Genomic DNA, 14,314 nt, shown 5'->3' with positions numbered 1-14,314 from the left:
ATGTTCCTATACTTCAAAATCCACACTTCTCCCAATTCTCCAACCAAAAATTGCATATAAAAATCTATATATTAGAGGAAAATCCATACATTAGAGGACATGCGCACACAGAAAAATGTGTACATTAGCAAAGATAATGTACCAAAATTCATTAGGGAAAACTGTTTGTTTAACAATGTGTATACAAGGCAAAATTATGTACCAAAATGTGTATATTTGAAAAATGCACAGGAAAATCCATACACATTTCCATGCAGACTTTTAAAAGAAAAACTGATGCAGAAATGGAGCAAACTGAACTTCAAGATTGGAAAAATGAGAAAAACTGAAATTGACAGATTTGTCCATCCCTAGCATGTGTACATGACAGAGTAACAGAGCATTCAGCCTTGAATCAGCCCTGTAGTGCTTGTCACCTTGTAGGATCCATCACATGGCAGTTGGAACCGCAAGGTGGCGGCCAGCCAGGGCTTGCCTCAGGCACTGCAGAGACTGCCAGCACTCATTATCTCAACGAAATAAGTGAACAGGAGAAAAAGCAATATAAACTAGTCTTTTTCAGGAAACATGAGACCAGTATTCATTTAATAAGAATTTCTATTAGCAGCTGTATTATAGAAGTGATCCTTGAGCATAACAGATTCTTCCTTTGGATAATAATTAAATCTGCATCCATTTTCTGAACTGCCTCAAGAAATTCTCTCTTAGTTTTGCAGTCTCTGTAAACAAGTCGGTGGAGTGTGTCACAACTTGAACACAAGAGATATTTTCTAAAGATGCACTCTGTTGCTGTTACTGTTGTTTTAATCCAAGGAAGTTATTCTTTGTGGCAACAGGTCAAATTTCTCTCATATTTGTTTAGTTTAAATTATGATAATCTCCCTAAGACTCCTGAACATGCTTTGGATTTTTTTGTGTCTGGCCCTGTCTGGCATCACATCTGCAGCATCTTTTGGGTTTACGAATGCTGCATTTCCCAGAGGTTAATTATCTAATGAGAAGAAGAGTCAGCTTTCAGTGTTAAATCTCCAGGCTTCTATTACAGTTGCAACTGTGTATGTCTGCAACAAACGAATTCAGCTTTACCCAGATTCTACAAGAATGAGATTTATGCATCAACACCCATCATATTTCTTAATATTACATTTCTGTTTTGCTTTTCTTCCAAGAAACTCAGTGGTCTTCCCCGATTTATCCTCTCAACAACCCTGTGAGGTAGGTCAGCCTGAGAGACAGTGAATGGCTGAAAATCACCAAGAGATTCAGATGAGTGGAGATTTGAACTTGGTCCCACACATTCCTAGTTCAACACTTGAAACCACAACATCACAGAGACTCTTGCAGCAAATGGTGGTGGCAAAGAGCACTGCATAGCTGCCACCTTACAGATGGCAAGGGCTGGCAAGCTTCCCTGAAGCTTGGGGCTCATAATGGAGGCAAGAATTGGATGGGGATGAAGAGTATCCTCAGGTGCCTCCATGTCCAATTACTCACCTCCCCTGGATCCTTGAAGCTTCAAGGGATGTGCCTCCTCCCAGCTTAAGACAGGGGTGGGGAACCCTCTTCAGCCCAGGAATCACATTGCCTCAATGGCAACTGTCTAGGGGTGCATGTCAGTGCGAGCAAGGCCGCAGGTGAAAGTGAGCAGAGCATCAGAGGTGACTCTTGCCTTGTACGGTAGACTATATATTTTATTTATTTATTTATTGTATTTGTATACCGCTCCATAGCCGAAGCTCTCTGGGTGGTTTTCAACAATTAAAAGCATTAATAACAAATATACAAACTTAAAAACACATTTTAAAAAAGCAATTTAAAAACACATGCTAAAATGCCTGGGAGAAGAGGAAAGTCTTGACCTGGCACTGAAAAGATAACAGTGTTGGTGCCAGGTGCACCTCGTCAAAAAAATCATTCCATAATTTGGGGGCCACCACTGAGAAGGCACTCTCCCTTGTTGTCAGACTCCCAGCTTCCCTCGGAGTAGGCACCTGGAGGAGGGCCTTGGATGTTGAGCATAGTGGATGGGTGGGTTCGTGTCGGGAGAGGTGTTCCATCAGGTATTGTGGTCCCAAGCCGTGTAAGGCTTTATAGGTTAAAACCAGCACCTTGTATCGAGCTGGGCCACCAACTGAAGTTGGTAGAAGGCACTCCATGCCACCGAGGCTACCTGAGCCTCAAGTGACAGAGATGGTTCTAGGAAAAACCCCAAGCAATGAACCTGCTCCTTCAGGGGGAGTGCAACCCCATCCAGGACAGGTTGGACACCCACCATCCGGTCAGAAGAACCACCCACTAGCACCATCTCAGTCTTGTCTGGATTGAGCCTCAGTTTATTAGCCCCCATCCAGTCCATTGTCGCAGCCAGGCACCGGTTCAGCACATTGACAGCCTCACCTGAAGAAGATGAAAAGGAGAAATAGAGCTGCATGTCATCAGCATACTGACAGCAGTGCACTCCAAAGCTCCAGATGACCGCACCCAATGGTTTCATGTAGATGTTGAACAGCATGGGGAACAGAACTGACCCCTGCAGAACCCCATACTGGAGAGTCCAGGGTGCCGAGCAATGTTCCCCAAGCACCACCTTCTGGAGCTGACTCGCCAAGTAGGAGTGGAACCACCGCAATGCAGTCCCTCCCACTCCCAACTCAGCCAGTCTTCCCAGAAGGATACCATGGTCGATGGTATCAAAAGCTGCTGAGAGATCAAGGAGAATCAACAGAGTCACACTCCTCCTGTCTCTCTCCCGACAGAGGTCATCATACAGGGTGACCAAGGCTGTTTCCGTGCCAAAACCAGGCCTGAAACCTGACTGAAATATATATCAGCAATACAAAAGTCAAATGTTTTTACACACACACACACACACACACCTAAAAGCACTTAAGGGGGACTGAGTGCAGGTGCAGTGAGGGGCCTAGGCAGAGGGGGTGGGGCCTGGGGGAAGTCCCAAGGGCCAGACAGAGAAGCCTAGAGGGCTGCAATTGGGCTCTGGCTTAAGGATAGAAAGGAATGGTGCCAGCCTAGACAAACTCATTGAACCTCAGTAAACAAGAGTACTTGGTCTTCTAGCCCACCAGTAATATAGATTTGCCAGTCAACCGTGGTGCCCCAAGCTCCTGGCCATGGCTGGTGCCTGGATCTTCTTGCCTACTGGCTTTATGGGGGAGTCACTGCCAGGTGGCAGCCAAATGTTAAATGTCACTGTTTGCTGGCTCCACAGAGCCACTGGGCAGAGTGCCTATTAAGCAGCAGCTGATCCTTTTAAGATCCCTCACAGCATGGGGGAATTAGCCCTGGAGGATGTGTGCTCAGGTGCAATTGAGACAACATGCTTCCATGCATGGATGCATTTAATGCACTCAAATGTTCTTATTTAAAACAGCAGCCACTGGGGAGAGCAGCTAGCCAGGATCTGGATCATGGCACCTGGGGAGGCAGTTAGCCCTTTCCCTCCATAATGCAGTCCCTACAAAAATCTCTCCCCTTCCTCAGTTGCTAATTGTCCTGAGAGAGTGAAAATGCCATTAGCCTTAATAAGCAATCCCTTCCCAAGGTATTTAGCAATTTTAGATGGATGATTTTCATCTGACTGGCATGGGGAAACATTAAGCTCCTTCCCTGTACATACACTGTGATCTCAATGCGGGTACATTCCATGGCTGCCATTTAAATAAGAAAAACAAGAAACGGACACACACATACATTTAATGTTATAATTCAGTATCATTCATGCACATCCTCTGAGTTCAACTCCCCATCCCCATGCCCCACTCTAGAATTGGACCCACACTAAATGGCACATGCATCCAAATGTTCAAAACAGGGCAGATGGCCCATCTGGGCAGATGGGCCAGGGCAGATGGCCAATCCCTTCAATGAAATGTGTGCTTGAATGCACAGCTGAGTATACAGTATACTGAAGGCAATGCAGCAAGGCTAGGCCACCTGCACCGCTGCATAGTTAAGAAATCATGACCGTTTCTACAGGCCTGCACTGTGCACTTGTTTCTATTATTCTGTAAAGTATGTTTTCCCTCTGTGCTCATATTTTTTACTAAGTGGAAAACTAGCAAAATGCAGATGTACATGTCTTCCATAAAAGACAGGCAACTGCACGTTATTTTTAGGGATTATATGCAGACAATGTGTCTTATTGTGTTTTACAATGTGTTTTATTTTATTGTGTACAATTTTATTATTTACGGGCTCGATTTTATTGTAAGCTGCACTGAGTGCCCTATTATAGGGTAGAAGGGTGGGATAGAAATATTTTAAATAAATAAAATAAACAATGCAAAATTAGATTCATTATCAATTTATACTCTTCAAATCAGAGGGACTACGACTGTAGTCCTATGCAAACTTACATGGGAATAAATCACACTGAAATAAGAGGGACTTATTTCTCAGTAAACATTAACAGAATGGAACAGTAAATTATCTGTAGTTCTCTGTGTCCCAGGGGTTGGGTGGATAACAGAATTAGTATGTTCTTTCCCACAGACCCATATTTAAATTAAACTTCATTGTAGCTCAAATGCCAATTACTAAAGCTTTAAATCTATACACTACAACCTGCTTACTATAGCTTTACTAAACTTTTGGATTTAGTGCACTTTTCAACATTCCTCTGTCCCCTTCACTTTACTTTCCAGCAATTAAACACGATGATCCCAATTCAGATAAAATTAATTATGGTTTAATCCTATTGAAACTAATGGTCTCCAGATTGGAGAAGCTCTGCTCCTAGTGTCAGCAGGGACAGATCAATGTTTCAATTCTGGTCTTCTAAGTTCCTCATTTTTCCCATTTTGAATTCAGTTTTACACATTTTCGCAGCAATTTGATTATTTTAAAAAAAACACTCCTCAAGAAAATTCATCAATATTTTAGAGCAAATTTCTCTTCCTGAACATATTTTCAATAATATACCTTCCCCTAATACATCAGACTCAAAACTATGGTAAGCACTGACATGAGTTGAAAATAGTCAATTTGGGGCTTCTATGATGTTTGCAAATGCTGCGCAGCATCTATCAAAGGATAAGAATGTCTGTTTCTTTTCAGGAGATAAGAGGTGCCTCCAGACTGTCAGTATTTTGTGGGAGTGATTCAATCACATACCAGAACTTTAGGTTCGAGCATTTAAAGTACATTAAAGCACTGTAACCCTGGCGCAACAAAGGTCAGAGAAAAATAATTCTACCCTCTTCCAAAAGACAAGACCATTTCATCCGTTACTGATCACTGTTTCCCGATCATTATGGGCCTCAACTGGAGAACCAGAATAGAAATAATAAGCTATCCTTCATAGTTTTCTCCTGAAGTCATTGAAACAAAAGTGAGAGTACCATTTACTATTGCTGAACAGGAACATACTTCACCAACAGATGTCCAAGTCAAGAGCAAGAATGTCTATATAGCTATATATCATTAGCAGAGCTTCAACAGCTGTAATGCCCTGACTTTGCTTCCCAATGACTGGAGTCTGAAGTACGGCGGCAAGTAAGGAGAAACTTAAAACCTTCAGGAGAAGATGGCTTACGGCCCAGCCCAATGGAAAGGATTCCCAAGCACTTATGAGATATCTGCTTTAAGGCTGCAGCCTCAAAGGAAAGAGGGAGGAAAATCTGCTTGGCCTCTTAAGTCAGCAAGGAGGCGTTCATACTGCCCACACAGCCAATACCTCCTTCAACAGGATATGGCAGCTGCTCCCTTGTGGGACTCTAACCTGTGCTATGGCGTAATCGGAGGAATTGGTTGCCTGCATGCCTTCATTGCCACTGATCCCCACTCCAACATGAGCCGTCTGGATCATCCCCACGTCGTTGGCGCCATCCCCAATGGCCAGGGTGATGGCATTCACATGCTTCTTTACCATGTCAACTATTTCAGACTTCTGCAGAGGAGACACCCTAGGAAGGAGGAGAGAAAACGTCGGTCAGTTTCCCACACACTAAACTATGCATGACTTTCCAGAGAGGGACAGCTGTAATCTAGATTTAGACATATAAAAAGGGCAGGTCCTGGAATGTTTCCTGCTCCAACACTTCAAGCTTGATAGATGCACATCAATTCCTCCCTCCCCTCAGCTCTTGTCCTTCTCTGCAAGTAAATAATGTAAGCACATGTTACAAACTTGAATGCTCAGTAGCTTTGAAGAACTATGAAATGGTTGTGTGTGTGTGCATGTAATGATAATCAAAAATACCAGACTGAAAACTTTTGATAACAGAGTATTTGCTACACATGACACACCATACATTTAAAGCACATTGTTCCCCCCCAAAGTATCCTGGGAACTGTAGTTTACCCTTCACATAGCTGCAATTCCTAACATCCTTAATGAACTACAGTTCCCAGGGTTCTCTGGGGAAAATAAAGTGCTTTAAATGTGCTTTAAGTGTATGGTGTTCAAATTTCCCAGTTGCCACAGGGATGGGCTTTCAGTCTTGAACTGAAATGACACCACTTGGCTCACAAAATTAACTTTGGGCAAAAAATTAACTTGTGTGTTTATTCACACAAAAAATTGGTTATTATCCTGCACTTTCAAGTGCAATTATCCCATCACAAAAGGGCTGATAAGAAAAGTTGCAGAAAGTTGCACTGGAAAGCGTGGGATAGCAATCACTACTAGGCAATGTCCTCTAGTCTCTGTATCAACATATCAGGACAAATGCTCAATAAACAGCCAGTCTAGAAGTTCCCTTAGACTTTGCTGCACAGTCTCTATTCCACCTTTCTGCAGAAGGTTCAGGAACCATTGTCAACTATTACAATATCCAGGAGCATATGTCTTTGGTAGTATAAACCATGTGGGTGCCATACTGAAAAGCAAAAGGAATAATCTCTTAAACAGCCAGATATTAATAGGAGGAGTCCTGCTGCAGCACAACTTTTACGCTTATGCAGGACTGTTCTATCATCTTTAAAAGAATGCTGTTCATGTGTGTATATTGGGGATTGGTTGCCCTTCCTCCTGATGTTACCTTTACCTCTGTCAAAGTATCAGAAGGTACCAAAGAGGTAAGTTATTTGGCTATGTCAGTTTTAAGACCTTCTACAGAAACAACTTTAATAATTCTTTCTATGCCAAGGATGGGAAAACTGTGCCCCCCCCACTCCCACCATCCCTGACCATTGGCCATGCTGGCTGAGGCTGGTGGGAGTGGGAGTCCAACAACATCTGGAGGGATACAGCTTCCCCACCCCTGTTCAATGGTGTTGGTCACAGGCAGCGTGTATAACGTAAGATTGCAAGCAGGACTTTAGTGCAACAGCATTTTCCCCACTTGTAATACCCAGCAGCTGATATTTAGATGCATACTGCCTCCGACAACGGAGATAAAACATACCCATTATGGCTCATTGATATCCATTGATATCTTCCAGAATGGAGGTTACCAGTGCATAGCCAACAGTGGTCAGGCTATCCCAGTCCAGAAACAGCCACAGCTGTCTTGCCAGCCAAAACTGGTAAAAGGCCTCCTAGCCATTGAGGTCATCTGGATCTCTAGCAACAAAGATGCATCCGGGAGCATCCTCAGACTACGGACCTGCTCTTTCAGAGGGAGTACGACTCCATCCAAAGCAGGCAATTGGCCAATTATCCAAACTCGGGAACCACCAACCCACAGGGCCTCCGTCGTTCTAGGATTCAGACTCAGTTTATTGGCCCTCATCCAGGCCACCACCGAGTCCAGGCACCAGTCCAGGGCTTGCACATCCTCTCCTGATTCAGATGTTATGGAGAAATAGAGCTGCGTATCATCAGCACACTGCTGACACCTTGCCCCAAATCCCCTGATGGCCACTCCCAAGGGCTTCATATAGATGTTAAATAGTGTTGGGGACAAGATGGTACCCAGAGGTACCCCACAGCACAACTACCAGGGGGCCAAAAAACAATCATCCAGTACTATTCTCTGAAAATGACCCTGGAGATATGATCAGAACCACTGTAAAACAGTGCTTCCAATACCCATCTCACTAAGTCGGCCCAGAAGGATACCATGGTCAATGGTATCGAAAGCTGCTGAGAGATCAAGTAAGAATAACAGGGTCACAATCCCCTTGTCCTGCTCCCAATAAAAGTCATCCATCAGGGTTACCAAGGCCAATTCAGTTCCATAACCAGGCCTGCCCTGAACCCATATTGGAATGGGTCTTCTCTTGCCTCACACACCTTTTGTGTATAAAGTAAGTGTGGGGAACCAGTGACCCTACAGATGTTGTTGGGACTCCAACAACATCCATCAGCCCCAACCAACATGGCCAATCATCAAGCATGATGGAAGTTGTAGCCTAGCAACATCCCCAGCCACAGGTTCCCCACCCTTGGTTGAAAGCCTTTGCACAAACCCTCTGTCACATCTGGCAAAAACAGTGGTAAATGCCTATCCATAATCTACGTTTGTCTTTATTCTAAAGTGGCCGGTTTTGCCAGAGCTCTGTAACAGTTTGCTACACCTGTTCACTCCTATTTACCACTGGGCAGGCAGGCATATAAAACTTTATTTATTTATTCATTTATTAACAAATATTAAATATTAATATTATTAATACATATAATAAATATTCAGCATTGCTACTCTCAGGACAGTTAACAATTCATAATGAATAATTTTTGAAAAATCAAATCAACAATAAATACACACAACATAGAAAACAAGCAAAGAAACAGAGAAAATATAAAAGGTCTTTTGAAAGGGCATTGTTGCCAAAACACTGTCTGGAGCTGGTAGACATATTTCCCCCCCCCACACTAAGAATTAAGTAAAGCTACTACTAGGGACCTTGCTTATTCCTCCCAGCTCTTGCTTACAGACAGAAATCCCCAATCCTTCTGAATACTTTATTGCCACTACAGATTCCAGCTACAAGTTGCTCCTCCGAAACCAGCAACTGTTTCACTCCACTGGGTACTTCACTGCCACCATGAATAACTGTATGCGCTTATATCTATCCTTTGCCAATTTACTTGTTCTCCATGATAGCTAGGCCGAGAATGAGGTCTATGTTACAGTAAATTTATTTATGAAACAAATAAAACAAACATTTAACAAGATTACTAAATACGTTGGTTCTGAAAGCATGCAGTTACAGTACAGTATACACTAGTCTCCTATATGTTTTATTTGGTAAATTCTCCTCATAGATGGGTTACAATAAAATACACAATTATAAACCTTACCCAGACATGTAAAAGATGATGTGCTTTACTTTGCAATTTTAACTTAACTGCTGGTTTTAATTGTTTTGAATATTTTAAAATGCACTTTTAGCTTTGACTTTTTAAAATATATAATTTTAATGAATAATTTAAGGTTGTTTGTAAACTGCTTGCAGGTTTGGTTTACAATTAAGGGGTATACAAATGTTGTTAAATAAATAAATATAAAACAAATAAAACAGTTACAACAATCAAACAAAAAAGGGGTAAAACAATTAAAAACAGTTTTCATATATAGAACAATTTTTAAAAGTTCCATATATGTAAACAATACAAACATTTAAAAATAATTCAGTATATAAAAACAGTTAAGAATAGTTCTGATACAGATGTAGACTGGGATAAAGATCTCCACTTAAAAGGTTTGTTGAAAGAGGAAAGTCTTTAGTAGGTGCTGAAAAGTCATGTAACAGGAGGGAATTCCAAAGGGTAGGTGCCACCACACTAAAGACCCGATTCCTATTTATGATTCCATAAGCACTGATCCTTGATTTGATGTTTATACAATATTCTCAGTCAGCTGGTGAAGTTAACAGAAAGCCACAATACCGTATTAATGCAGCAAGTCCTCCTATTTGAGGAGGGGGTTCCCCAGGGATGAGGCATTTGTGGTCCTTCAGATGTTGCTGGACTGCAACTCCCATCATCATTGACCATGAGCTATACTGACTAGGGCTGGTGGAAGTTGGGAGTTCAATAACATCTGGGGTGGAGGACACAGGTTCCCTACCCATGCCATACCCTAAACTGTCAGTTCACCACCCTCTCATTAAAGCCATTATTAAGGCCATCCTCACCTTGCAAACCTTAATCAATGCATCTGCACGGTTTCCTCATTAAAAAGGAGCAGTGTCTCAGGGTACATTTAATTAACTGGAAGGCTCTATCATCAGACTTCATCTGCTTACTTTTGTCTTTGGAAAGGTTTTAATGCAGAAGACAACAGTGGGCTTAGAGAGAACTGGCTAGGCATTTTTAAAAACAACAACACAATTTTAATTTTAATACTTTATGCTTAGAATTATAATTGGGTAGGTTATTAAACCCTCATATTGAAATATTACAAAATAATTTGGTTCAACCTTACTTCAAAACAAAAACAAATTACATACTTTGTTACTAATAATTGCACAAATATGTTAATTTACAAATTGAGAATAAGGAAATGCTGGAGCTCATTAGTGTTAAAACTAACATTTATGTGTTGTTGATGAAATAAAATACTGCCAAAGCTATGGTCTAGCTTAATTCCTAATTGCAACCCTGATAGTGAAAACTCCAGACAGAGTTTGACCCAAAACACGAGCTTGCATATGTGGAATAACTCAGTTATGAGCTTCAGGTATTCTCTGAGCCAAGGAGGAAAGTCAGCTACCCTTTACCCACTCAGTGGTGTTAATTATTTCACAATAAAGCAAATCCTCGGTAACATCTTTTTGCTTGCCTAAATCCATTTTTCATACGTTTAAGAAGATTCACTAATAGGCAAAAAAACCTTGCGGTTTAAGAATGTATCTATAGCCAACAGATTTCTATCAAACTAAAAAGCAGGGAAATTGGGCAGCTATAGTGAATGCACCAGGGGAGCAGGAGAACTGACCTCCTCTCTGAGATATTGTACTGCCCTACAAATCTGTCAAAATGCAAATACAATTTGGGTTGGTCTTTCACAGTCCAAATCCACATCCTGTGTAGCTTGGAAGAATTTGGTAACATGTGCCTCTGAGCATATGGTGAGTGGGGGCAACACCTGCAATCAGCCCAAGTAACAGAAACAAGTCATGTGCAGTGCTGATCTTGTTTTAGCAGGGAGGAAGCAACTATATTAAGACAGTTGATACAGTTCAGATAGTCACTTTAAATATGTTTGATTTACATTGGAATTTTAGTTAAGTTTCGTATAGTAAATCATTTTCTTTTGCTTCCGTTTCTGTAAATATGTGAAGCACAGCAACACTTTAAAAAATTTACACTAAAAAAACTCAAAAAACAATTATGGAATAATGGCACTGACTATTCTGAAAAAATAGTCTCCAATGGAGATGAGGAGTGTCTCAGTTTGCACAAGATAAAACAGTGGGAGGTGAAATATATTCTAGCATTTTCCCAGGTGTGCTCTGTCTTTTTAATTGAACATGCCCACCTTTCCTTAAGTGAAGTGGTTTAAGCATAGCAGGTTGAAAACATGCATCATGGGCAGACCAAGTTTGTTTTTTCCAACAGCTAGATTCATTGCTTAAGTAGCAACATATTGTAATCAGTCTGATTTTACATTAAACTGCAGTTCCAGATTCAACTGTTAATGCACCCCAAATAGAAATAGAACATAACCTCCAGTTTGAAACACAAAAGGCTGTCTTCACCATCATGTGACATTGACCAACTAAGGCTTTGAAATTAATTTAAAAAATTAACACAGATTTCTAGGATGAGTAATGAGAGAAATGTAATTTTCTAGGTTAGATTCTCTGTAGAAACAGTAGTAACACAGGAAAGAAGCAAAGTAAGAACACCAAGAAACATACAAAAATGTAATTCTCCATCTTTGGAGATGGCAGGTGTTGTCACCACTCACCATATCCTGTGCAAGTTTGCTGAGAATGGATTGATCATTTGCATGCTTATTGAGTTCAATGGGATTTACTCTCCTGCAATCATGCTTAGAATAGGTGAAACTGACCATGGAGGAGGAGGGAGGAGAGGAGGAAGACAGAGGGGAGGAGGGGATGGTAGCAGGTGGGAAGGGGAGGGGGGAGGGAAGGTTTGAACATTTGCATGCTTATTGAGTTCGGTGGCATTTACTCCCGTGCAATCATGCTTAGATGATGATGATGATGATGATGATAATAATAATAAAAAATGTACATCCCACCTTCCTCCCAACAGGAGCCCAGGAAAGTTAAAACTGACCATGGGGGAGGAGGGAGAGGGGAGGGGACAGAGAGAGGGGGACAGGAAGGCAGGTCTGATCATTTGCATGCTTATTGAGTTCAGTAGGATTTACCCCTGTGCAATCATGCTTAGAATATGTAGAACTGACCATGGAGGAGGAGAGGGGAAGGAGGAGGAGGGATTTGAAGGGGATGGGGAGGGCAGGGGCAAAAGGGAGGGGATAGGAGGGGAGGGCAGGTTTGATCATTTCTATGCTTATTGAGTTCAGTGGGATTTACTTCTGTACAATCATGCTTAGTATAGGTGAATGATTTGGGGGAGTGGCAGGGAGTGGAAGGAGGTGGAAGGGGAGAGAAGGGTCAGGATAGAGCAGAAGGTGGAGCGGAGGAGATTGGGTGGATGGGCACTGGGCAGAAGGAAAGCCCCTTTCCTTTCCAAAAGGAAAACATTGTGAATAGTATCATTGCTTTTCAGGGTTTTCCCCACCTTTTTATTCTACAGCAGGCACATGTAGTCTCCCACCCAAATTTAAACCAAAGCTGTCCCTGGCCACATCCAGACCAGACCTTTATTTCACTTTAGACAGTGATGGCTTCCCCCAAAGAATCCTGGGAAGTGTAGTTAGTGAAGTGTTCTGAGAGTTGTTAGAAGAAGCCCTATTCCCTTCACAGAGCTACAATCCTCAGAAGAGGGGCTGACTGTTATACCACTGATCTGTCAGGGGAATAGGATTCTCCTAACAACTCTCAGCACCCTTCACAAACTACACTTCCCAGGATTCTTTGGGGGAAGCCATGACTGTCTAAAGTAAAATAAAGGTCTGGTGTGGGTGTAGCCCCGCTTAGCCAAGCCAAACAGCTGTGAGTCTGGCCTTTAAAATACTGATGGTTCTTACTGAGCATGCCCGACGCTATCATAGACTTCAATGTTTAATTCCTTAAACTGATTAAAAATCAGCCAGGCATTTTTTAAACTTTTAAACTGCAGAAGATGAAGGTCAGAGTATGGGGCAATGTCAGTAACAGGATTACAGGTACTCTGTGAACATGGCTGATTTTTTATTAATTTTAACAAATTATGAGACCACTGACAGAAAAATGTCCAACAGGGGTCTGGATTCCCCCCCCCTTATTTTACACTTTGAACTCTTGATTCTCTCTGTCTGTTTTGTGTATCGCCATGAAAACTTAGAGGGCTGTTAAGCAAGCCTTTCTAAGTTCAGGACTATAAGTTTTGTAAGGTTTTGTTTTGAAATGAAATTAGTCCCTAGGGGACAACTCCGAAGAGTTTTCTGTGGAGCTGCTTTTAACCACTTTAGTTCTCTTATGAAACTTTTGGTTTTCTTCCTGCAGTGGAAGTGGGGGTGGAGGGAGGAGGAGGAACACGTGCTCCCTATGCTTCCTGGACTTAGGCCTCCATTTACCATCTGCCTCCTCATCAAGGGCCTCTTTAATAGCCTTAACAAAGCCTGGAGACAAGGGAGGCCTCAGAATTTCTGTTCTGAGCCCCAATCCATAACCACTTGAGCAAAAGGACCCTAAAAAACTCCAAAGGCACAAAATAGTGCAGGTCTCCCAAATCGCAGTCACGTAATCAACTGAGGGCCTCTTCCAATCATCAATGGTAATATCTTCCACCTCTGGTATTGAGAAAGAGTGCTTGCTCATGTAGGAAGGCGGGAGGATGGCTCACATAGAGGCATCCTCCCTCCCCTCTGGCTCTGGGAGAGTCTCCCTGGGGGATTGCTAGAGAGCTGGGTTGATCACCCTTGATGCCTCTGAAGAAGCTACCCACTACGGCTGGGTCTGCCTTTTGCCCCTCGAGTTCCAATGGGCACCAGTCACCACTGCTGCAGATGGGAAAGTGTCTTGAGGGAACATTAAAGTCTTAAGAGTTGCAGATAACATATACTATTTGATATGCTGCTGCAGCAGCAGCAGCTTCTGCTACAAGCAGCCTCTCAACACCAGGAGTGGTTGGCAGGGCAGCCAAGGCAGGATGGTGCTATGCACCTGGCTTCCCAAGGCCAAGTGTCACTGACATTTACCAAGAGGGGGAGGTGTGGGGAGCTCAGCGCAGAGTGGGTGCAGTGGCAGAGCCAATGTTGCTGACTGCTGCTGCTGAACACCATCCCTCGCAGACTCTTTCAATCCACTCCCAAGAGGCCATATCACATATGGC

General features: G+C 42.5%; 1 protein-coding gene across 4 annotated transcripts in view; it reads right to left on the bottom strand.

The window, feature by feature from the left end:
* ATP8A2 (ATPase phospholipid transporting 8A2) overlaps window positions 1-14,314 on the bottom strand; it is a 564,338-nt gene that overhangs the window by 267,441 nt on the left and 282,583 nt on the right. For all 4 annotated transcript variants that reach the window (XM_061629581.1, XM_061629578.1, XM_061629580.1 and 1 more), the window contains exon 26: window positions 5,738-5,921. In XM_061629581.1, the coding sequence (XP_061485565.1) occupies window positions 5,738-5,921 (184 nt within the window). The remainder of the gene's footprint in view (window positions 1-5,737; window positions 5,922-14,314) is intronic.

The sequence above is a fragment of the Rhineura floridana genome, chromosome 5 (assembly GCF_030035675.1).
Source record: "Rhineura floridana isolate rRhiFlo1 chromosome 5, rRhiFlo1.hap2, whole genome shotgun sequence".
Taxonomy (NCBI): domain Eukaryota; kingdom Metazoa; phylum Chordata; class Lepidosauria; order Squamata; family Rhineuridae; genus Rhineura; species Rhineura floridana.
This window is presented reverse-complemented; position numbering and strand designations above follow the sequence as displayed.